The sequence below is a fragment of the Typopeltis vanoorti genome, chromosome 17 (assembly GCF_054136105.1).
Source record: "Typopeltis vanoorti isolate ZY-2024b chromosome 17, IOZ_Tvanoo_1.0, whole genome shotgun sequence".
In the NCBI taxonomy this organism is placed as follows: Eukaryota; Metazoa; Arthropoda; class Arachnida; order Uropygi; family Thelyphonidae; genus Typopeltis; species Typopeltis vanoorti.
This window is the reverse complement of record NC_143565.1, coordinates 67,860,345-67,885,067: the sequence shown is the minus strand read 5'-3', so window position 1 is coordinate 67,885,067 and position 24,723 is coordinate 67,860,345. Positions and strand designations below refer to the sequence as shown.

General features: G+C 37.6%; 1 protein-coding gene across 1 annotated transcript in view; it reads right to left on the bottom strand.

The window, feature by feature from the left end:
• Vps13B (vacuolar protein sorting 13B) overlaps positions 1–24,723 on the bottom strand; it is a 1,316,993-nt gene that overhangs the window by 763,932 nt on the left and 528,338 nt on the right. The window contains exon 22 of the mRNA XM_090406926.1: positions 21,038–21,178. Within this exon, the coding sequence (XP_090263052.1) occupies positions 21,038–21,178 (141 nt within the window). The remainder of the gene's footprint in view (positions 1–21,037; positions 21,179–24,723) is intronic.

The following is a 24,723-nucleotide window of genomic DNA, read 5'->3' as shown; positions in this document are numbered from 1 at the left end:
ATTAAGTAAAGATGTCTGAATTGTGTTTGACTTTTTCATCTTGTCATGGCAATTTGTGACAGATGGCAAAGTCTGCTTCACAGAAATCTTGATAAAGATTTCTTCACTGAAATCTTTATCAAGACTTCAGTGGACTTCGAAGCTTCATTCCATATCAGGATCAGCATCAGACAAAACTTCCTTAGCATACTCAATATCATTGAAAACTAGCTCAAATTCTTTTGCAGTTAGCTTTTTAGTCATAACATTCTCTTCTTGTTCGCACTTCTTATCTTCTTCTTTATATGCACGCAGTTCTTCTAGTTGAAGGAGATCATTCTCGCTTTACTGTTCTGAATGGGAATCGAGCAAGTTTCTCACATCTTCATTATCCAGTTCATTAAATCCTTAGTTCTTTTCCAATTGTGGTGATTTCTTCAATAATGCTAGATTTTGCACATGATAAACTAAAATAGGATTGAGTTTAAAGCCTGTACATTGCTTCCTAATAAAAGCATAAAAATAAATAAAAGATGATCTTTAGATACTTCGTATCCTGGTTGAGCTTTAGTTTTAGTTAGGAAAGTTTTTATTGTCATACGCCTCCAAAAGAGACCAATTTTGTCGATGCTGAATATTTGCTGATCATCATAATCGCCTATCCTTTGCAATTCTTCAGGAAACTTGGCTGCAGAATCTTTATCAGCACTAGCAGATTCCCCAGTTATTCTTACATTATGCAGTCCAGCTCATTTTAAAATGGTCAAACCATCCTAAACTCGTAGTAAAGCTTTCACTTTCCTCTTGAAAATTCGGTCTCTTTCAATGAGGTAAAAATATTGAGAACTTTTGCCTGAATATTCCCTGTACCAAGAGGTATTCTTTTTCAGTTATAATCCTCAATCCAGAGTGATAGAAGACGCTCCATCTCGATTATTAAATGGCTTCTATTTCAGGTGATCTGCATACTTAAATAAGCAGTAGCAACTTTTCTTTGTATTCTTTGCTTTTATTTAATATAGTCCAAACTGTAGCCTTGCTGTATCCCAGGTTTTGCACAATCACTGTATTACTAGTGCCACTTTCATATCTCTTAATGACTTCCAGCTTTTCTGCTTGCTGCAGATTGGAGACAAAAATTTCGCATAATGTAAAATTTCGCATAATGTAACAAAATCCCGTTGACTGATTAATCACTCGCTTAAAGCGGGAAATAGTATCATTTCGCTCAATTACGCTGATTAGCATGCATATCGAATTCGCATTAAGCAAGGTTTTCCTGTATATTATTTTATTATATTAAATATATAACATTATATTAATATATTATTATTATATTATTTTATTATTATTATGCAAGCATATTTGAGAAATGACTTAAGAAAAATTGGGGAAGGGAAACTCGGAGAAAAGCTAGCTAGATTCAAGAGAAATGGCAACAGTCAAGATTGCATTTTTACTTTTCAAAAAATAGCTGAGAAATCAATGGAATATAATAAATTTGTACTTCAGTTTTGTAGATCTGGATAAAGCATATAGCAAGGTGTCAAGAGAAAAGCTTTTCAAAATGTTACAATTATTGTTAATATTATTACTTAATAAATTATTATTATTATTATTGCACCCTCCATGAAAGTGGCAGACTCATCATGGGAGATTCAGTCAGCTGAAAACACATTTATCAAGCAGTATCTTAAAATCCTTAACACACTCCTTGCACGAACAACACATTCTGGTAACGAGTTCCATTCATTGACAATTCTCCATGTAAAATATCTACTCCTAACATCCCTCTTCAGCACACTTTTGAATAACTTCCAGGGATGATCTCTGGTATTTCCACTCGGCTTCTACTCTTTTCATAATTTCATCTGGATTAATCCTATAAAATCCTCTCACACGTAAATGTCTCTATCATATCACCTCTTTTCCTCCTATCCACTGAACTCTGCAATCCACATTTCTTCAAATGAACTCCATAGCTAGCATTTCCAAGTCATGATATTGTCTTAATCACTCATCTCTGGACTCTCTCCAATGCTTCCACATCACATTGAAAACCAGGTGGTCATATTTGGGCACAAGAGTCCAATTGTGATCTGAAATGTTCTCTATACAGTCACATAACTACTTCCTTATCTCTACATAGCAGCACTGTGCAGTCTTTGTAACACTTGCAATATGCCCTCTAAAATTCAGTCTACTGTCAACCATTACTCCCAAATCTCAAATTTCATCCACTTCCTGCAGTGCGGCACCGTCAATATACTACACAGCCTTATACTTCTGCACTCCAAAATGCAACATCTTCCACTTATTAATATTAAAACTACAACCCCACTCCTTTATCTGCTGATATTAATTCCTGAAGGGAATTAATATCAGCAGTTATAATTCTCCCCAACTTTGCATCATCAGCAAACAACTGAAGATCCCTACTCAGTCCACATGATATATCGTTTACAAATAAGTTAAACAGCAGGGACCCAAGAACTAAACCTTGGGGAACCTGAGTTACCCTCCATTTTTGAGACACTGCTCCATCATACACAACCTGCTGGTATCATTCAGAGAGACAATCTCTGATCCATCCAACCAATATACTATCTGTTCCCATCCTCTGCAGCTTGTACACCAAATTATCATTTGGTAATCTATCACATACTTTTGCAAAGTCCAAGAATAACAATGTATATGTTTCTCTCTTACCTAACACACTTGTTACCCTATCATAAAATGCAAGTAAATTGTTAAAACAGGACCTACCCTTTACAAATCCATGCTGACCATAATAAAGAATGCCATGCCCATCAAGCAAATTCTGTATTCTTTTACTAACCACAACTACATGATACAGACTGGTCTATAATTGTAAACTTCTGTCCTAGAACCATGCTCGTGGAGTGGTAATATTTTGCCATCTTTCCGCCCCTTAGGAACCCCTACTCACTGCTAGACTTTCATTAAATAACCAGGGGGAAGGGCATAGACAACTGTGATGCACATTCCTTAAGAATATGTGGTGATATGTCATCCATTTCCACAGCCTTATTAACATCTAACTGAATGAACCTGATATACCTCTAATTCTTTCACTTCCAATTCTCCTAATGTTTGCCTCCTTTCTATATATTGCATCGCATCATTTACACTAACGTAATATGAAGGTGGACTGAAAAGTTCTTGTCCAAACAATGAAAAAACGAATTTATAATTTCAAAATTATTTTTATTTTTCAACATAATCTCCCTTAAGACTAATAAATTTATTCCAGTGATGCTCCAGTGCCATTATCCCATCCTTGTAGCGGTTCTCAGCAAGATCTGCAAAATACTCCTCCAGAGCTGCAATCACCTCTTGATTCAAAGAAAAACGCTGACCAGCGAGGAAGAGTTTTAGTTTTGGGAGGAAATAAAAGTCAGAGGGAGCCAAATCTGGTGAACAGGGTGGATGTTCCAACAATTCATAGTGCAATCCCTTAATTTTCCCATTGCCAAAACACCTTTGTGGGCAGGTGCAATGCGCTGATGAAAGATGTAAAGATTTTTGTCACAAAGACTTGCGAATTCTCTTTAAACTGTGTACTGTGGCGAGGAGGCACTGCAGTCGTGACAGAAGCAGACGACGCTTGGGACTTCATTAGCAAAGTTTCCGTTGTGTGTGGTATCCATTTTTTTTTTAAATGTGCCCGAAGTGAAAGAATAAGTACAACATTAGTGTTTGAAAGCAAATTATAATGTTTTTATAGTTTCAAGAATCTTGTAAAGCAAGTTTGTGTCAAGTTTTTCAGAAATAAATAACATCACTATAGTTACATCAGTGAAATGCATATGAATGTGTTCTAAAAGTATACGTATAAGCGAGCATTCATTCTGCGTAATGATCAAGACTTTCACCAGCTTTACCACTCATCACAAGTCCGAGTTCTACTGGCGCAGTCGACAGGATCTACAAGGTGAGAGCAATTCGTTATGTAAATGCATGCTCCCATGTTTTAGAGTTCTATTTTGATTATTTGGGCGAAAGTCTGTTTTAATACAAAAAAAAATGGGGTTCGGAGTTTGTTCCATCCTGGAACAGTAGTAGTTTTGATTTCTCGTCAGAGAAAGAATATATCAGTATTCAAATTTTGTTCCATCCTGGAACAGTAGTACAACAGTTTGGATAAATGAAAAACACGCCAGTGTTCAAGCTATATTTTCGTCCCAGATAATTCAGAATAGTTGTTTTTTTTTTTCATTTTAAATTTATTTTGTTCTGCAGTTACCGATTTGTCCTGTTTTGCATGTTAGTTCCATCTTGGAACAGTCAGTACTTGTGATTTCTCGGCAGAGAAAGAACACGACAGTGTTATGATAGTTAATTTTTGCATACTGTTTTAATAGTTCTGTTTCGAGATTTCAGTTATTATATAGTAGCGGTGTAAAATCGGAACTATTTTTTTGTTTTTGTTTTGTTTTTATATATCCACACAGATATATATATATTTGTGTATTTGAAAGTGTAGTAAATTGTGTAGTTGAAGTTTTTATCTGATAATATTGTAAGATTTATCTATGTTTACAAATGATATGTTGAATTTAATTATGAGTCCCATAATCGCCAAATGTATACATCTCTTTTTGGGCATTTAAAAAAAAAAATTGCAATTGATTCTTTTTTAAGGGTGAATTTTTTTTTTTTAATCAGTAAAGAGAGTTATTGTTTAGCACCATGGCTTATTTAGCCAAAGGTAGAAAGGAAGATTTACGTAAATTGGCTGAAGAATTGGGAGAGAAGCCAACTGTTGAAATGAAAGTGATAGATCTTAAAATGATTATTACGGGAAGTAAATTTTATGAAGAAGAATTTGTTAAAGGGATGTTGGAGACAATTATTAGTACCAGACTCGAGGAAGACCTGATGAAGAAAGAAGAACTAGAAGCCCAATGCCGGAAAGATGAATTGGGAGCCCAACAGAAAAGAGAACAAATGGAGTTCGAGTTGAAGAAACTGGAAATTGAAGCGCGTGTTCAACCAACCTCAACTCCAGTATCCAGTGACAATAAACCATATTGTCTTGAACTAATTAAGCTAATGCCTAGCTTTAGATTACTAGAGGATGACATTGTGATATACCTATCCCTGTTTGAAAGACAAGCTAAGAGAACAAAAATAGATGTTAAAGACTGGATATCATGTCTCTTGACTTTGTTACCATTTGAGATTGTCCAATTAATTGGTAGAGAGTCAGAAGAAAATTGCGAAGATTATGAATATATTAAAACAATTCTACTAAAGAGATTTAGACTGAATCCTGAAAGTTTCAGAAAAAAGTTTGTGATGCACCATAAAGCTCTCACCTCATTTCTTGTATTTTAGAGTCAATACTCGCCTGAGTTTTTTTTTTTTAGATGCAACATCGACACTCCTGTGACGGATGTGCTTCCCCCAAAGGGAGTTGTAAAGATTTTTGTCACAAAGACTTGCGAATTCTCTTTAAACTGTGTACTGTGGCGAGGAGGCGCTGTAGTCGTGACAGAAGCAGATGACGCTTGGGACTTCATTAGCAAAGTTTCCGTTGTGTGTGGTATCCATTTTTTTTAAATGTGCCCGAAGTGAAAGAATAAGTACAACATTAGCGTTTGAAAGCAAATTATAATGTTTTTGTAGTTTCAAGGATCTTGTAAAGCAAGTTTGTGTCAAGTTTTTCAGAAATAAATAACATCACTAGAGTTACATCGGTGAAATGCGTATGAATGTGTTCTAAAAGTATCCGTATAAGCGAGAGTTCATTCTGCGTAATGATCAAGACTTTCACCAGCTTTACCACTCATCACAAGTCCGAGTTCTACTAAAGATGATTCTTTTCTTCTGAAAACCGGGTCTTTTCTGATACATTTTTTCGTCTAGTCTGGTTAAAAGATCAGAATTATATTCCCTGATTATTGTTTTACCCTTCTCAAGATAAATAATGAATAAAATGCCTTCCGCATCACAAACACCAATGCCATGACCTTTACTGCTGATGAAACCGACTTGTCTTCTTTCGCACTGAACAACCAGCTTTGTGTTTCTTAGGAAGGACCTCCCGCAATGAGTCTTTTGACTCCATGGAGGCCTGGTTAATAATAATAATCATCATCAACAAATTCTTGCCATGTACCCTCAAGGGGTGTACAGGATATGATAGTACAACATGAAAAATTTACATCATTACTAATTTCCTATCTACAATTTTCCTTCAAATCAGTCTGTTACTTGTCAAGACTCCGACATTATCAGATCTTATATTTCTATCATCTAAGGCACTTTGTACTGTTATCAATCCACCTATATCTTGGTCTTCCTCTGGGCCGTTTTCTGGCCAACTTAGCAGTGAACACTTGTTTTGCTAATCTTTTCTCGCCCATTCTGTTTAAATCACCATACCACCTGAGATTAGCTCTGCTAATCAGCATCCATTCCTGGATGCTGACAATGTCAAGTTCTTTCCTAATATAATCGTTTTTAATATGATACTGCCATTGATGCCATCTGTTCACACCTCTAATCTTTCTCAGGACTCTCATATCTGGTCTCTAGTCTTTGATCAAGTGTTTTATTATGACCCAGCTCTCAGATCCATAAGTTAAAACTGGTTTGACCACTGTCTTGTATACAGCTAATTTAGTGTTTCGACTAATTCCTCTCTTATTCCATATGAATTTATTCAATTGACTTCCCACCATACCAGCTTTGTTGATTTTGTTGTCTATTTCCATATTTAATTTACCATCTTCACTAAAAATCGTGCCGAAGTACCTGAAATGTTTTACTAGTTCCACAGGTTCTCCATTCACAACACAGTTGACATTTTCAATGATTCTGCCTATTTTCATTGTCTTTGTCTTTTTATTGCTGACCTTCATACCATATCTATTACAACAGTTATTCAATTTAGTCAGAGAATCTTGCAGACTTGTAGCGGATTTATTTAGAAGTATAACATCATCAACATAAAGCAAAGAGGTGACATTAACATCTCCAATTCTGATATCATGTTTAATAGCACTTTCCTTCATAATGTGATCCATATAGATAATGAATAACAGAGTGGATAATGAACATCCTGGCTAACACCAGATTTAACATTAAACCATCTTCCTGTACTTCTTCAATTCTAACTGCTGACTTGCAACTCAAATAAAGACTAAGTATTGCTTGATATAATGCCCCATTGACACAATATAACTGTAGCGTATTGAATAGCTTCTCTCTTGGCACCTTGTCATATGCCTTTTCCAAATCGACAAAACTTAAATACAGATCTTTGTTATATTCCCATGATTTCTCCACTATTTGTCGTAAAATGAAGATCTGATCCTAACAGCCTCTATTTGACCTGAATCCAGCTTGTTCTTCACCAAGCCTTTCTTCCACAATTCTTCTCAACCATTTCTCAAGTATACTTGCATATATCTTACTAGGAATACTCAGTAGGGAAATACCTCTGTAATTCTCACATTCAGTTTTATTTTCCTTTTTATATATGGGTACTATGAGAGCTCTACTCCAATAGTCTGGAATTCATCTCTCTGTCCAGGCATTCTGAACTATGCAGTGCAGCCACTGTAAGATTTTTATACCACCATATTTCAGCATTTCTGGTTGAATATCATCTACTCCTGCTGCCTTTCCACATTTCAAGCCTTTGATGGCATGGCTTTTTCTACTTCAAGTATGGATATGTATTCCTGACTGCACGCCTGGTCAGTGTTTTTTATCACTGTGCTGTCATCAGTGCTTGTTTCATTTCGCAAATTTTCAAAGTGATTACTCCATACTTCAAGGATATCTTTTTCTCCCGTTTTCATTTCACCTTTATCATCTCTAACTCCATTTACAGCTCTCTTTCCTCCATTTCAAAGCTTCTTCAACAACCTCCAGAATATCTTACCACTGTCTTGATATTTATTTTCTATGTTCTTGCCAAAGTCCTCCCATGACTTTTGTTTAGCTAGTTTTACACATTGTTTAGATTTCTTACATTTGTCTCTGTATTCTCTGAGAGCACAAGCGGACTTTTTTGCCAGGAACGTTTGATATGCTTTCTTCTTTTCCTTCACTTCCTCTTTAACTTCCTGTGTCCACCATGGAGTTATCATTTTTCTATCCTTGCAGACAACCTCACCAGATGCCTCTCTGGCTGAATTGATCAGTTTTCTTCAAGGTTTGCCACTGAATTTCCAAGGTTTGGTTTTTGTTCTCAAACTCTTTCATTTTTTCTTCAATAATCTTTGTGTATTTCAGTCTACAGTTCACATCTGAGAGCTGCTCAACTTTTATTCGTTTTAAAACTTTCTTACATGTCATTCTTTTCAATATGAAATTCAGTTTTAACCTGATCAAGACTAAATAGTGATCACTTCCGATTTCAAATCTTCTGTACACTCTGGTGTCCTACACCAGGGAGAAAACATCACTATCAACAATAACATAGTCAATGAGACTTTTCTTATTCCTTGCCTCTTCTCTCCATGTGAATTTGTGCACATTTTTATGTTGGAACATGGTGTTAGTAATAACCAGTCCATATCCTGAGCAGAAATCAACAGGTATTTGCCATTATTATTAGCTTTGCTCTTTTCTCTAAATTTTCCCAAAACATTTTTGTATGCCTGACAATCACTTCCTACTCTGCTATTTAGATCCCCAACAAGGACCAACTTTTCCTTTTTCATTGTGTCAGTAGCTTTCTCTAGAGCCTCAAAAAATTCCTCCACTGCTATCTTAGCAGAACCTTCTGTAGGACCATAGGCACATATAAGTCTCATTGTCCAGTTCCCCATTCTGATATTTGCCCAAATCACTCTACTTGATACTGCCTGTCATTCAAGAAGATGAGCCTCCTATTTTGTGTTGAATACCATGTCTTCTACTCCTTTTCCTTGATTGTCATTGCCTGAATATAACATCTTGTATTTATTGCTCAGAAAGATCTCACCAGTTTTTGTCTTTTTTGTTTCAGTCACCCCTATTATGTCGATCTGGTACTTATCTTATTCCTCAGCTAGCTCTATTTCTTTGCTATTCAGGCTTCTTATGTTGATACCGATCTTGAACTCTGGTGATGTTGAGTTGGGGGTGTGTTTTCAGATTTGTTCAGTAGTTGACTGTTCACTGTTCACCCTGGTTCCCTGGCGAAAACAACGGGGCCTTATTTAATCGGGCGACGCCCCAACCGGCATGAAATTTTGTCATGTTGTACCATCATTTTTTATTCTGGTTTAACCAATAGGAATACAATTTGGTCGACTAAATCCCAAATTGCCACCCCATCCTCGTTCGTTCAGTATCCAGGTAGATACCCAATAGGGTGCACCACGAGAAGGTGAGGATTGGAACATTAGGTCAGAAGCCTTGGTCGGTTCTCCGCATTCCTTTAAAGGCTATGTGGAGGTCTCCTCTCAGTTATACAGCTTTGATCCTTAAGCACCCCTTTAGCATTCCAAACACTGATGCCGTGACCTTTCCTGCTGAAAGAACTGACTTTGTCTTCTTTGGACAGTGCGAAAGAAGACAAAGTCTGGCTTCTGTCCACTGTTTTGACTGCTCTTTGGATTCTGGTGTGTAATAATGAATCCAAGTCTCATCCATAGTAATAAATTGATGCACAAAATCAGTTTTATTCTTGTTAAAATGCTCCAAGCACTGTTCAGAGATTTTCATGCAAGTGTGTTTTTGATCTGCTGTGAGCAAGTGCAGCACCCATCTTGTGCAAAGCTTTTTCATTTGCAATTCTTCATGTAAAATATATCCCACATGTTCTGTTGAAATGCCTATAGTTTCAGCAATTTCAACAGAACACGTGGGATATATTTTGCATGAAGAATTGCACTTGATCAATGATTTCTGGTGTTGTTACACTCTTTGGACATCCTTCATGTAGATCATCTTCAAGGCTGGTATGGCCACGTTTCAACTTGGCAGCCGATTTCTTAAACGTCAAAAATGAAGGAGAAGTGTGAACTTCAAATGAATTTCTCTTGGCGTTAAACCTTCTTTTACAAATAATTTTATAATCGCATGATACTCAATTTTCTCCATTTCAAGGGATCCAGGTGAAATTGTAAGTTATAAATTGAATAACTTACAATTTCACATGGATGCTTATGACAGATGTACCAACTTAGAAAAAAAGTTGGTATAATCACCAGTGTCAACCTGCCATAATTATTCTTTCTCTTGCTTGCCATATAGTGGAAAAATTCCCTTGAGTTAACCTTGGCCTGACCAGCCAATTTCCTCTCATACTGCATCAATTCTTTCTTTACCATGCTCATCACCTTTCTATCCTGCACTTTATACCCTTTATGGATCTGATCACCACCAATTGTCTTGCACCTCCTTCATGGCATTTTCTTTTTCAGCACAGCCTGCTAGATTTCACTGTTCATCCATTTCACTACCACTTTGTTTACTCTCTGATGCAGTTATACATTGCTTGTGTCAGATAGTGTCTTGTGAGTTTCCATGCATTGTTAACATCTTTTACACTCAGCTCATCTACCCCCAAGATACTGATGCTAATTGACTACAGAGCTTCCTATAATCAACCATTTTTTACTTCCACATATATCTATTTTTTTTAGTAAACATTTCTTGTTTCACCACTTCCAAAGCAAGTATCTCATGATCACTCTCACCAACCAGTGGCAGTGTCTGCACATTATTTACAACTACATCTTGTGAAGAAGCCTCTAGTTGCTTCAGTCACATGCTACTAAGATATCCTCCCAGAAATTCAACAAACTCACTTTCCTTGTTCCCATAGACTATCCCTCCTTCCACTCTATATTCTTGTAATTAAAGTCTCCCATCAGGATCACCTTCTTTTTACATGCCCAACTAATTTGCCTAAACATTTCACAATCAGTATTCTGATAACCTGATAACCTGATATGGCTTGATGGATTACAGTCCCTTGGACTTCTATCCCTTAATCGGTATGGAATAGTCTTGTATTAAGTGTTAGCGAGCACCTGGCTCACCCTATTTAGGGTTGTACGGAGGTACCAGAATCGATAAGCAAAGCAGCTTTCGGGCGCTTATGTTTCCACCTATCGTGTTCGTCATAATTAGATGACTCTTGAATGAGTTGATTTGGATGAACAGCTGCTTTGGCAAAATAAGCAGCAGCACTGTTATGGAGGAAAGTGGAAATATCTGGAATATCGGCATCTCGATGTAAGAGAGTATTTCTTACAAACCACGGAGCGTTGAAGATCATACGGAGGCACTTGTTTTGTATAACTTGTAGCTTTTGGATGTTAGTGGCGGAAGTGTGACTCCAGGCCGGCGATCCGTAAGTTAACGATGGTCTGATAATTGTTTTGTAGATCCGTAGTTTGTTATCAGTACTGACTTGGCTTCTTCTATTGAGCAGAGAATAGAGTTGTACTATTGCAGAGTTTGCTTTTTTGCATGCGTAAACTATGTGAGAGTTAAAGTTTAAACGGTTATCAAGTTGAATGCCTAGATATTTGGTGCTAGATCTCCATGGGATGGCTGTGTTAAAAAGTTTAACTTCTCCAACATGAGATGCTTGTCTTCTTGTGAAAAGAATGGCAGTGCTTTTATCGGCATTTACAGATATTCTCCATTTTTTGAACCAGTCTTCTAAATTTGTTGCTGCAGTTTGTAATCGCTGAGTAGCTATATTAGGCCTGAGAGATCTGCTGAGAATAGCCATATCATCTGCATAACTAGCTATAGTGGTTTGTGATGTGCTAGGAACATCAGAAACAAAGATGTTAAAAAGAAGCGGTGAGAGCAGCGAACCTTGAGGGACACCAGCAGTGATTTTTTTCAGTGATGATCTAATTCCACGCAACTTAACCTGAATTTTACGGTCCTGTAGAAAGGAGTTAATAATTTTGGTAAGATAAAGAGGGATGTTGGCTGCAATTAATTTGTAGATGAGACCTTTGTGCCATACAGTATCGAAAGCTTTTGCAACATCAAGAAAGATAGCTCCTGTGTGCTGTTTCCAGTTAAAGCCTGTAGTGATGAACTCAGTCAGTCTGTGAATTTGCTGTGTAGTGCTATGTCCAGTACGGAAGCCAAATTGTTCTTTCGGAATTATGTGATTTTTATTCACCTCCTCATTAAGTCGGTTGAGAATGACTCTTTCTGCTATTTTTCCTAGGCATGATAGAAGACTGATGGGTCTATAGCTCTGTGGCATCTGAGGCGCTTTACCAGGCTTGAGAATAAGGAAAATATCGGCTTGTTTCCATCTTGAGGGGAAATAATGAATTCTCAGAATTGCATTGATAATCGCTACTAAATGCATGACAGCTTTGTGTGGGAGGGCTTTAATTGTTTTGTTGGTAATTTCGTCCGGGCCAGGGGCTTTTTTGTTTTTAAGCTTCCTAATAATTGAATAGACCTCTTTAGGTGAGGTGGGGCGGATATTTTCACAGCTACAAGATCGCCGAAGTACAGAACGTACCCTACGATGTATCTTTTCTATGAAGACTAGATCCGCTTGTGCATAATTAGGACGGCACTGAAGTTGCAGGGCTTGAACAAGCGCTTCCGCTTTTTCGTTATCTCTGTAAACAAGGCCTCTTTCTCCGTGAATGGGCTGGATGTTAGAGCGATCTGTACGGAGAGCTTTAGTCAACTTCCACAGAGAATTATCTTCAGTTTTGAGAGAACAGAGTTTTCTTTCCCATTGCTGGTTTCTGTGATCTTTTAAAGCGTAACGGACTAGGTTGGACGCTCTGTTTAGTTCTCGACGGTCTTGCGGAGATAGCGTGTTGTGATAGCGGCGTCTGAGCCTGTTTTTGTTCCTTATGAGAGCAAGGATTTCTGCAGGAAGTAGGTTGACTTGAGCTGGGGTAGAAGTAGAGCAAGCTGCGGATAAGCCAGCCTGTATTTTAGATTCAAGATTGTTGACTGCCGCGTCAATTTCTTCACGGGTGGAAATAGTCGGTACTGAGTCTATGATAGTGTTCATTTTAGTCTTGAATTTTGCAAAGTTTGTGTGGGAATGGCTGGGAATGAGCTCAGGCTCCTCCCCTAAACTTAAGAGTACTGGATTGTGATCTGAGCTTAGCTCGTCAATCACTTGAAGTCGGAATTGATGAGAAATATTGTTAAAAATAGCAATATCTAAAACATCAGGTCTGCCGATCGCTCCGTAGTGTGTTGGCTCAATCGGGCCTGCAATAACGATATTTCTCTTCAAGGAAAAGTTATAGAGGATCATTCCGTTGTTATTAAAGCTTTTGCTGTTCCATAAAGGATGCTTGGAATTGAGGTCTCCAGCTACAATTACTGCTTCATTTGTATCTAGTAGCTGAGAGAGATCAGAGGGGAGTAGAGGTTTGCCAGGGGGGTTGTATACAGAAAAAATCTTTAAGCTGCCTGCATTGTTGGTAAGAATTTCTATGCCCGTCTCCTCGAGGTTAGATGTAGTAATCTTCTTAGTCTCATTATAGCGAATGTTTCTTCTGACAAAGATGGCAGTGCCTCCACCTCTGGCATTAAGTCTGTCATTTCTAAGTAACGAGTAGTTTCTGAGTTTGGGATTATCGCAGGGACGTAGGTGTGTTTCGTTAATGAGGAGAATATCAATTTGTAAATGATCTGTAAGCTCCTGTAATTCCAAAATTTTGCTGTTGAGACCGTTTGCGTTCCAGAATATTATCTGCATAGAATTTGATGTTAAAGCCGGATTAGTCATTAATCATGGAGAAGATGACTTGAGTATTCCGAAGGAATTTGTTGGTGTCGGCCTGGCTTGGATTTGTTTTGCTGAAGGCCATTAGCATCTCCCCAAGTGAGGCAGCGAGTATTGCTGAAGAATTTGGACTGCTAGTTGTAGAGAGTACCTTAGTGTTACTCGAGGAAACCGCAGAAGCATAGGATTTGTCTGGTGTAACTTTCCGCCCTTGGAATTCAGGCACGGATCTCATAATATTTGTCTGAGTGGGCTGAGTTAATTCCTGTCTAGGCTTTTGAAGGTTGGATGGGTGGAGAGTGCAACCCCTGTAGTTTGCAGGGTGTGGGCCACTGCAGTTCGCACATTTAGCAGGTGTGGTCTTTGGCTTGACGCAAGTGTGCGAGGGATGGTTGCCACCACACTTCACACATTTGTAGTCTGCTCTGCATAGCATTTGCGCATGCCCAAATTTTTGGCAGCGATGGCATTGACCAGCCGATGCCTTTCTTCGTAGTGGTTCGGTCTTGATGACCAAGTTGCAGACTATTTTAAGATCGTAAATTTCCCTCTGGTCTTTACTGATCTCTACTAAGACCAGAGGCATGGGACGCTTGTCTGCGCGATACATTCGCGAAATCTTGACTGGCTCCAAGCCTTGTAATCTGAGGTCAGTAGCTATTTCGTCTGTTGTTATGTCTTCTACCAAACCTCTGATCACTACCTTGAGGTTCTTTTCACTCTTAAGTTGGTAAGTATGGTATGGAAATTTATGATCGTCCATAAGTCTGGTTAACTGGCGGTAGTCCGTTGTTCCTTCAGGCTGTATACGTACTCCGTCATCTGTGTTTTTGGCTGACGAGAACTTGATGTTGCTTTTCTTCATCGTCTCTGCAAGCAACGACCACTTTTCTTTAGATCGCAGTACTACTGGTGGGATCCTCTCTTTGGGCTGTATTGGTATAGTTTTCTCAGTGCTTGCACTAGATTGTGCTGATGTGTCCATTTGAGCGACAATTTCTTGTTCTGCAGCAAGAGACTCTTTCTTCCTCTTCTTTCTGCTGACTTCTTGGTAATCGTTATCGTCTGTGTCAGCTGTAGCGGTGGAATTGACGCTGTCATGTGTAGGGCGAGCAGAAAGTTCGGAGGTTCGAGGGTCTTCATTCTCGACCTCCATAATCTGGTGAATTTCTACCTTTCCTGGCCATTTTGTGTGCAAGATGTTGCCTATTTGCCGAAAGATAGCGAGAAGTTCCTTGAAGGAGAGATCTTCATATGGTGAATCCATAATGTAGACTTGAAGTGGGGGAAAGGACCTGCCTTGTCCCTTCAACCACCGAGTGTTGTACTGGGCGGGAAACAGGAGAGAACCTGGAAAATATTTTTGAAGTTGAAAGGAAAAAGTCTTACCTGCTCTGATGTTCGAGCACGCTGGTGGCGCATCAAATAATCACTATTTAATTTCAGTGTTGAATAACTCTGAATTAAACATTTAAATCAATTAAAAACAAAACTTAACTTCACGCTGTACTACTACAAGGAACGCTGATAAACACGTCTGAACTCACTGAAAAACAACAACAACTCTAAAATCGACACACTCAATCAGTATTCTCTGCATTTCCTGTCCTATAATAGCATTCCATGAGATATACTAGCATGTTCATTTCAACTTTACACCACACAAATAAATAAATGACCAGCATGAAACAAGTATAGAAATTAGAGTATAAAGAAACAAGTGTAAAAATATGCACAAAAGCAAGTGTAAAGAAGTTCATAAAAAGGTGCAAACATTAAAAGCTTATATAATAATTGCATCTTGTAAATAACACACACACACACACAGTATATATACACAATCTACATAGAGGAATAAATATTGATATTCTGTAAAAATTTAAAAATAAAAGAAACATTTGATGAATCTGATAAAATCCACCTAAATGTATAGGCAAATTATGAATATATGACTAAAATAGTGACTGCACTCAATGGCAAAATGGGCAGTCAATTAACATGTGAATAATGGTTAGTCTGGTGCTGCATGTATTGCAGTACCAGACATATTTCAATATTTCTGTTGAGGCATGTCATCACCCTTCAACAGAAAGAAATGTGTAAGATAAGTCTCTGAATAAACTAGACTGCCACATTTTGATTTCATGCTTGATTTGATGGAACTTGCTATTGGGCTCTCTCTATTCTATGATGATTACCACTTTGATAAAAGTTTCTATATAATGATAAGCCAGTAATTGGTGTATGGAATAAGTTGATGGTGAAAGCTTGAGAAGCTGACCTCACTGTTAGTATCTGTGGCTCATTTCACTTAATCTCAATATGGCTTGGAATCCAACAGAAGCACATATCCAAATGTAGCTTCTATAACAGCGAGGACATGTTGGTTACAAGAATCAGATGTTTCTGGAGCTCTAGACATCTACTGCCTGTAGACAGCTTTGTGAATCTGTATACATAATTCAACTTTGGTAAGGCAAGCTCTATTGCATACAGTTCAGCAGTGAAGTTATTATATTCCAATGAGATCTGAGCTGATATTATTCTGCCTGCCTGGAAGACAATAGAACAGGAAATGGCACTCATTGCTCCAGATGACATTCTTCCATCTGCTGAGGATCCATTCCTTGGCCCATGCATAGACCAACTGCAGATATGGACTACCTTATCCGCAGTTGGTAGATAAGGTAGTCCATACTCCCCTGACTGTAACCCAATTAATTGAACATGTATGGGATATGCTAGAATGGAGTGCTAGACATGCTGATCTTTCTCCACAGAATGAGCATGAACTTACAGAGTTGCTGCAGTGGACATGAGTCAAGTTACATATGGAGGATGTTCGAGACCTTGTGGAATCTGTGAGCTGTGATTGCACAGAGAGGTGTACCAACATGTTATTAGGTGGGTGTTCCCAATGCAAAGCTGACTTATTATATATATACAGGGTGTTCGGGATAAATTTGACATATTTATAATTAATTATAATTTTCCGTAAGTTACATGTATTAACACACACTTCTCTTCATTTAAAAGTTTGGACCCTTCTTCATTCACATACAAGATGTCAGAAAGGATGGATAGCTGGAACCCACCTGAATCATGGAAGAGAATAACTTGTATTATGATGATTCGTGCCCGCCATTAAAATAAGGATATTACGACTGCTGCCCAATGCTCCCTGAATACAGTAAAAACAATCAGGCATGAACTAGAGACTTGCAATGGTGACTACGAGGATGTAGCAAGAAGAAAGATCCCAAGCAGACGATCTGATTGCGTTCGTACAGCAGAATTCCTCGCAAATCTGCAGGAACAGGTGTTGAAGAACCCTGGCATTGGAATTGGGGCTTTGTTCGTGGAGTTGCTAACTGTAGTCAGGCCCTGGATAACAAGGGTAGCCAATGGTAGGCCGTATGTATGGCAGCAGGATTCGGCCCCTTGCCACACCTCTGGGAAAAGTCAAAAATGGTTGTCTGAAAATTTCTACGACTTCACCAGTCCAAATGTTTGGCCTCCAAACTCCCCAGACCTTAACCCTATGGATTATTTTGTATGGGGCGCAGTTGAAAAAGACACCAATCGCACTTCCAGTAATACAAAAGCCCTGTTAATGGATAAAATTAAAACAGTTTTTGCGGCCCTTCCCAGGGAGACTGTAGCATCAGCTTGTTCGAGGTTCCGAAGCAGAATTGAAGCTGTGATCGATGCTAATGGTGGTTATTTTGAGTAAATCTTGTTGATAGTATTGTAATTAACTCTGCCTGTAATGTTTTTTTGTCAATTCATTAAATTTAATAGATCCAAAGAAGATTTTCTTTTTCCTTACGAAACTGTCAAATTTATCCCGAACACCCTGTATATATACATATATATATATTTTTTTTTTTTGAAGAAATTTAATAACTAAAATCTGCATAACATGAAAAGAGAAATTCAAAAAATATACATTACGTGAGTACATTGATATCACATATTTTACAAGAGGATTCACTAATGTATTCCAGCGATGTTTCTGGACTTGTAACTAGTTTAGGTATGTAAGGCTACTAATGGGTAGGTGATGTGCAACACAGTCCATTTCTTCTGTCAACTCTCCTTTCCTCTTGTGGTAGAGTTCCATGCAGTGAGAAACACTTTTCAAGAGCATGACAAAAACATTGACAGAGACCCAGAACTTCCTCTATTTTAAAGGTATACTTGCAGACAATTTTTCCAGCTACTAAACAGATAGTATACAGACCTGATCTGTATACTCTCTCTCAGAGCTTATCCTAGTAGACTGTACCTGGAGTCTAAATAATAGTATGTGAGAGGCACTGTTGAAGCCACATTACAGCAAGGAGAATAGTCACTCTCTGTATGAATGTCATGTCTCTACTATCTTTTCAGCTAATTAATAATCTTTCTAATCAAATTATTCCAGAACTTAACATTTTTTTATAATCAGCTGGCACCTATCCTAATGCTTGGAAGCAACCATATATCTGACCCATTTCGAAAGGGAGAGAAAAGCGTACCTTCAAACTACCAGCTGATTGTAACCACTTCAATCCTCCCCAAAATAATGGTGAAAGTCAGTAACTGTCAACTTCTTCAATACTTAGAGTCCCATCTATTAATCAATGATCACCAGTGTGGATTTGCCATTCTAGATCCAAGGTAATCAAGAGTGATGAATCTAGTGGGTGGCATCACCCACCACTGGACAGGTGCCATGGAAAGCTTTGGAGAAACGTGCTGTTACTCTTCACCGTTCTAGAGTATTTGATCCTGTCTGGCAGTGAGGCCTGCTCTGTAAATTGCCATCCTTCTGTCTATCCTGTGTATTCTGTACTTGGGGGGGGGCAGCCAGTTTTCTCTCTAGTCATTCAATGTGCATCTTGGTGGAAGATTTCCTCTCTTCAAGTTTCTCCATCAATGAATAAGTGCATCAGAGCTCTGTTCTATTTCATATATATAAACGACCTACTCTCAATCACTAATGATTCAATCTTGCTTTGCTAATGAAAGTACACTTCATTCGTCCTGCTCATTCAACAAAGAATGAAGTGTGCACAAACATCCCAAGTCTCAAAACTGTCTATAAACCAACGTCTTAAACACTGATCTCTATGCCATTCTTCAATGGGATGACGATAACCTGGATCTCCCTTTAATGCTATCAAAATGAAGCCTTGTCCTTATTCTCACAAAAGGGATCTCAGCATAATCTATCTTTATACTCAGTAATACTCAAATCCAGACAGAATCAGCTATCTCCCTGGACTGATATCACATAAACATCACATCAATAGCTTCCTAAGTCTCTAAAAAGCAAGGCATTCTTTTTTTTTGCTACTTTTCATCGACCTAGCAACTAATGCTATACAATCTTAAATTTATGATTCTTACTATACTGTTCATGTTTTTGTTCATATTTATGCCTAATTGTTTCAGAGATCTATCAGAGTAGATTACAAAGCTTTATAATCATTTGCACAATGAAAAACCGGACTTTCTAAAGGCAGGAAAAGCCTCCATGACTTCCATACAAGCACTGCTAACACCTATTTAAATGCCCTCATAAAGGTTCTACACATTCAAGTCACTTATATTAATGAATATAAGACAGGGATTATCAATTTCCCCTCATAATACATATCCGTTTTTTATAAACCATCTTTTTTAGTTCTTAAAAAAAAAAAAGAAAAAAAGATGCCTTCAAAATTATAATATTATAACTATTTTTATACTATTAATTATGTTTTTTAAATGAGAATTCTATTTGCAAATGAATTAATCTATTTTATGTTTAGTACTGTACCATAGACTAAAAGCTAGAAAATACAACTCTCTTACTCTGAAAACCACTATGGTACTATTATTATTTATTTTACCCTCCTCATAGCTATTTTGGACCTCCAAAAAAGAATGGTGGTCTCATACTGGGCAAAAGTCATCTATCACCTATCTGTCTTCACAAACATTCATGTTTGCAGCAGGATTCTCTTTTTCTCTCTCTCTCTCTCTCTCTCTCTCTCTCTCACACACACACACACACACACACACACACACACACACACACACACACACACACACACACACACACACACACACACAGCATATTGGTTGGAGAATGGCAATCTACTCACCTGGCCAACAAATCTTGGTTTATCTTAACTTGATATGGAAATTTTTGTAAATTTGTTTAGCATAATTATATATAATTCTATTTCTTTTAAAACATAATTATATTGAAAATATATGGTGTATTTTAGTCATATTACAATAAAACATTTATTTTGAGCTTATTCTTCAGTATTTGTTGTGGAATCTAATTGTAGTATAGATATTTACATGAGGCATTGGACAACCAATAATTTTTTCTACCCAGTGTGACACTGTCCTACTTATTTGAGATATAAAGTGATATTTAAAAAAAAAAAGGACTTCAAGTTAGGGGCAGATTCTCTGGTTAATCTCACCTGATTGGACTATGAGATTAACATGAAGGTTTGCAATATTTTTGGAGTGAGAAATGCAGGTAATCCATTTTAAAAAAGAATGCAATGTGCATCAGGTTTTATAATAATCTACATACAAGCTAATTTCTGAAGTCATATTATACTAAAACACAAACAGAGATTATAAAAATATACATATATGGATTTTAAATAAATGCATCAATAAAAGTCAGTTGAAAGTCTATATCTATGTTCAGTTTGTATTTTAAAATATTCTGAATTTAGGTGTAATATACGCACTTCAGTATAACATCCAAGTTGAGATGAAATGTATAGCATCTGAGATTTTTTTTTTTTTTTTTTTTTTTTTTTCTGATGTAAAACTTGTGTGTATATCAGTGATGATACCAAATTAGATGCAGCAGAATGTGCATTCAGTCATCTCATCTCCCTTTTCCACCTCTTTTACCTTGCGGTGTTGAGGGTTATTAATCAACACACCTCAACCATTCACAGGATAACATGGTCAGCCCTATGCTCCAGTGTATCCTATGTCCATAGTGGTGTTGAGTTCTCAAGGCTGGTTTGCCTGCTTTGCAGGATGAAAAACCCCAGATAAACTGGGGGGGAAAACCCTACTGTCCATGTCTGTGACAGGTTAACTTGGCTATGGCTGAGAAAGATCCTTAAGCTCCTCACATCAGTGACGGGAATTGAACCCAGGACACTCCTTTCCCAGGCATATGGTTGCTAGGTGCATAGCCATTCGGCTAACTGTATTCAATAAAATAATGTAGTAAATAACAGAATCTCTTTCTTCAATATGAATCAAAAAAAGAAATCCAAGATATTGCCTTTATTTTATTTTTCAAAAATATTATGAAACAAATGATTCCATTACCCAGATGGTTAAGAAAATCAATACATGTGATAGTTATGAGAGCAGGAGGAATGCCGGTTTTAGGATCAGCTTCTCCAGGTTTCGTTTCCATCCATGGTAAGGCAAACATAGCAGGTGTAGGAACTATAAACAATTCTGCTTCTAGAAAGGTAAATATTATATTTTAGAATAAACATACTTAACTTTTATATACATTTACTTTTCATAACTAATGTCAATGCTTATGAAGTAGCAATTAGAAAAATTTCAATTAATCATCATCATGAAATTCCAGATACTATAATAGTGCTACATGAAAAGTTTACATCATTATTATTTCCTATCAAAGAGTTTCCTCCAACTTTGTTATCTGCCAGAACTACAATATTGCTTAATCTGGGAGAATTTACAAGGAGAAAGGCGATCAGGACACCCATGAGCAGTACAAGGCTCAAGCTAGGAAGGTTACCAGCATAGTAAGAAAAGCTAAATCAGATTATGAGAAGACCTTAGCCAAAGAGATCAAGGGTAATCCCAAAGAGTTCTTCCGCTATGTGGCAAGTAAGAGGAAGAATGACTTTGGAAGGATAACCTTAGTGGGTGCTGATGGTATTGAGGTGACAAAATCAGATGTAATAGTCGAGTTACTGAGTGATCACTTTTCAAAAGTCTATCACCCAAGTGAGGATATCTCTATACCTATAGCAATACCTAATGTGAGAATTGAAGCTAAAGAATCAGAGGTATTAAATATATTGCAAAACTTAAATGCAAACACTGCGGTAGGCTTAGATGGAATATCAGCTCGTGTGTTGCGTGAATGTGCAAATGAATTGTCAACCCCTCTTACCTGGATATTTAATTCAAGTTTGAACTCTGGTATGGTCCCTAGGGAGTGGAAGTTAGGCAAAGTGGTTCCTTTGCATAAGGGTGGCTCTAAAACTGCAGTATTGAATTACAGACCAATCACAATCTCAGGAGTAGTGGTAAAAGTATTGGAAAAGTTGGTTAAAGACAAAATTCAAGAATGGGTGGATCAGGATATGATACTCTATAGAGGCCAACATGGTTTTGTTAAAGGTAGATCCTGCCTTAGCAATCTATTAACTATTCATTCATAATAGAATAACATCTGAGTTGGACAAAGGAACTGGCTACACAGTGGTACTTCTGGATTTTGCTAAGGCTTTTGACAGGATACCCCATAGAACACTGTTACGCAAATTGGAGCAGATGGGAATGGATATTAAATTGGTGATATGGATAGGAGAATGGCTCAGGGAGAGATACCATAAGGTGGTGTATGGAGGAGCCGAGTCCAGAATGAGGCAGGTGACCAGTGGTGTGCCTCAGGGCTCTGTGCTTGGGCCAATGTTGTTTCATTTGTATATAAATGATATAGGAAACGGCTTAAAGGGAGATATTCAGTTGTTTGCTGATGATGCAAAGTTGTGTGGTGCAATAAAAAATCAAGCTGATGTTGAAAGTTTGCAGGAGGATTTAAATAAGCTGGTAAAATGGGCAAAAGAAAATGGATGTCAGTTCAATGTGGAAAAGTGTAAAGTCATGCATTTTGGGATTAAAAGATTACCAGCTGTGTACTACATCGATGGAAAGGTACTCCAAGAGATTGATGAGGCTAGGGACTTAGGGGTATTGGTAGATAGGGAGATGAAGTTCAGAGGACACATTGCTAAGGTGTCCAAGATTGCACATAGGATTACTTGGTTATTGAGGAACACACTGACATCCAGAGATAAAGAGGTTATTATTCCCCTTTATAAAGCATTGATACTTCCACATTTGGATTACTGTGCTCAGGTCTGGTCACCTGGATTCCTTGGAGATGAGGAGGCTGTGGAGAGGGTTCAGAGAAGAGTGACCAAGTTGGTGAGTGATATAAAAAATGCTCCCTACATTGATAGATTGAGAGTTTGTGGATTGCAGAGATTGGTTGATAGACGAAGAAGAGGGGATATGATAGAAACATTCAAATTACTAAAAGGTTTTTATAGGATTGATGCAGGGGAAATGTTTCAGCTGTGTGATAGTGATGGAAGAACAAGAGGTCATCTCTGGAAATTAAAGAAGAGTGTGGTTAACAAAGGTGTCAGAACAAGGTTTTTTGCCTGGAGGGTGGTGAATGAGTGGAATTCATTGCCTGACTTAGTTGTGAGCTCTTCGTCTGTAAATGAATTCAAGAAGAGATATGACAAATATTGTTTTGCTAGTTTGGGTCTCCCGCGATGAGTCTACTGACTCCATGGAGATACCCGTAATCATAATAATAATAATAATAATAATCTTATATTTTTGTCTCCTAAGGCACTTCTAACTGCATCAATTCATTTGGATCTGGGTCTTTTCCCTGCCATCTTATAGTATTAAACATCTGCCTTGCTCATCTTTCCTCTCTTGTTCTGTGTAAGGGATCAAACCATCTGAAATTAGTTCTGCTCACATTCCAGAATGCTAGCAATGATATTTTCCTTCCTAATATCTTCATTTTTAATATATAATGCTACCATTGATTCCATCTATTTACTCTCCTGATTTTTCTTAGAATGCTCTTATATGTGGTTCCAGGCTTTGATGAACTGTTTTCCTTATAACTCAGTTCTTAGACCTGTCAGTTAAAATTGGCTGGAACACAATCTGGTATACTGCTCCTCTCTTATTTCACATACATTTATTCATTTAACTCCCATGAAACCAGCTTTGTTTCTTCTATTACTGAGATACTATTTCTTCAAAGTTCTGGTTATTTTTTTAGAAGAGTCCTGGATATAGGAAAAATCAATGGCATTACTGTAGTATTTATATTGATAGGGATGGGAGGAGGTGGAAGGGACAGATAATTTATAGATTTTTTTTGGCATTGTAACCATTGCAAATAAAAGCAAATTCCACTGTAAGGGGAAGCTTGGGTGGAACAAGGCTGCAGGCTCTGATAACAAAGGTTTTGATGACTCCATATTCTTGAGAAGAGGGGATGGTGGGAAACTTTATATATATATAAGGGTGGTCTGAAGAGTTCTCAGCCTCGACCATAGATGGCAACACTATCGGCACGATTCTGGATAAAATTGAGTATCATGCAATTATAAAATTATTTGTAAAAGAAGGTTTAACGCCAAAAGAAATTCATTCGAAGTTCATAAAAGTTTATGGGCACTCTTCTTCTTCATTTTTGACAATTAAGAAATGGGCTGCCAAGTTTAAACGTGGGCGTACTAGCCTTGAAGAGAATCAACACGAAGGATGTCCAAAAAGTGTAACAACAGAAATCATTGATCAAGTGCATGATATGGTATTGGATGACTGGCAAGCCAAAGTACATGACATTCTGAGACCACAGGCATTTAAAAAGAACATGTAGGATATATTTTGCATGAAGAATTGCAAATGAAAAAGCTTTGCACAAGATGAGTGATACACTTGCTCACAGCAGATCAAAAACACACTTGCATGAAAATCTCCGAACACTGCTTGGAGCGTTTTAACAAGAATAAAACTGATTTTGTGCATCAATTTATTACTATGGATGAGCATTGGATTCATTGTTACACACCAGAATCCAAACAGCAGTGAAAACAGTGGACAGACGCTGGTTGTTCAGTGCCAAAGAAGACAAAGTGGGTTTCATCAGCAGGAAAGGTCATGGCATCAGTGTTTGGGATGCAGAAGGCATTTTGTTTATTAATTAT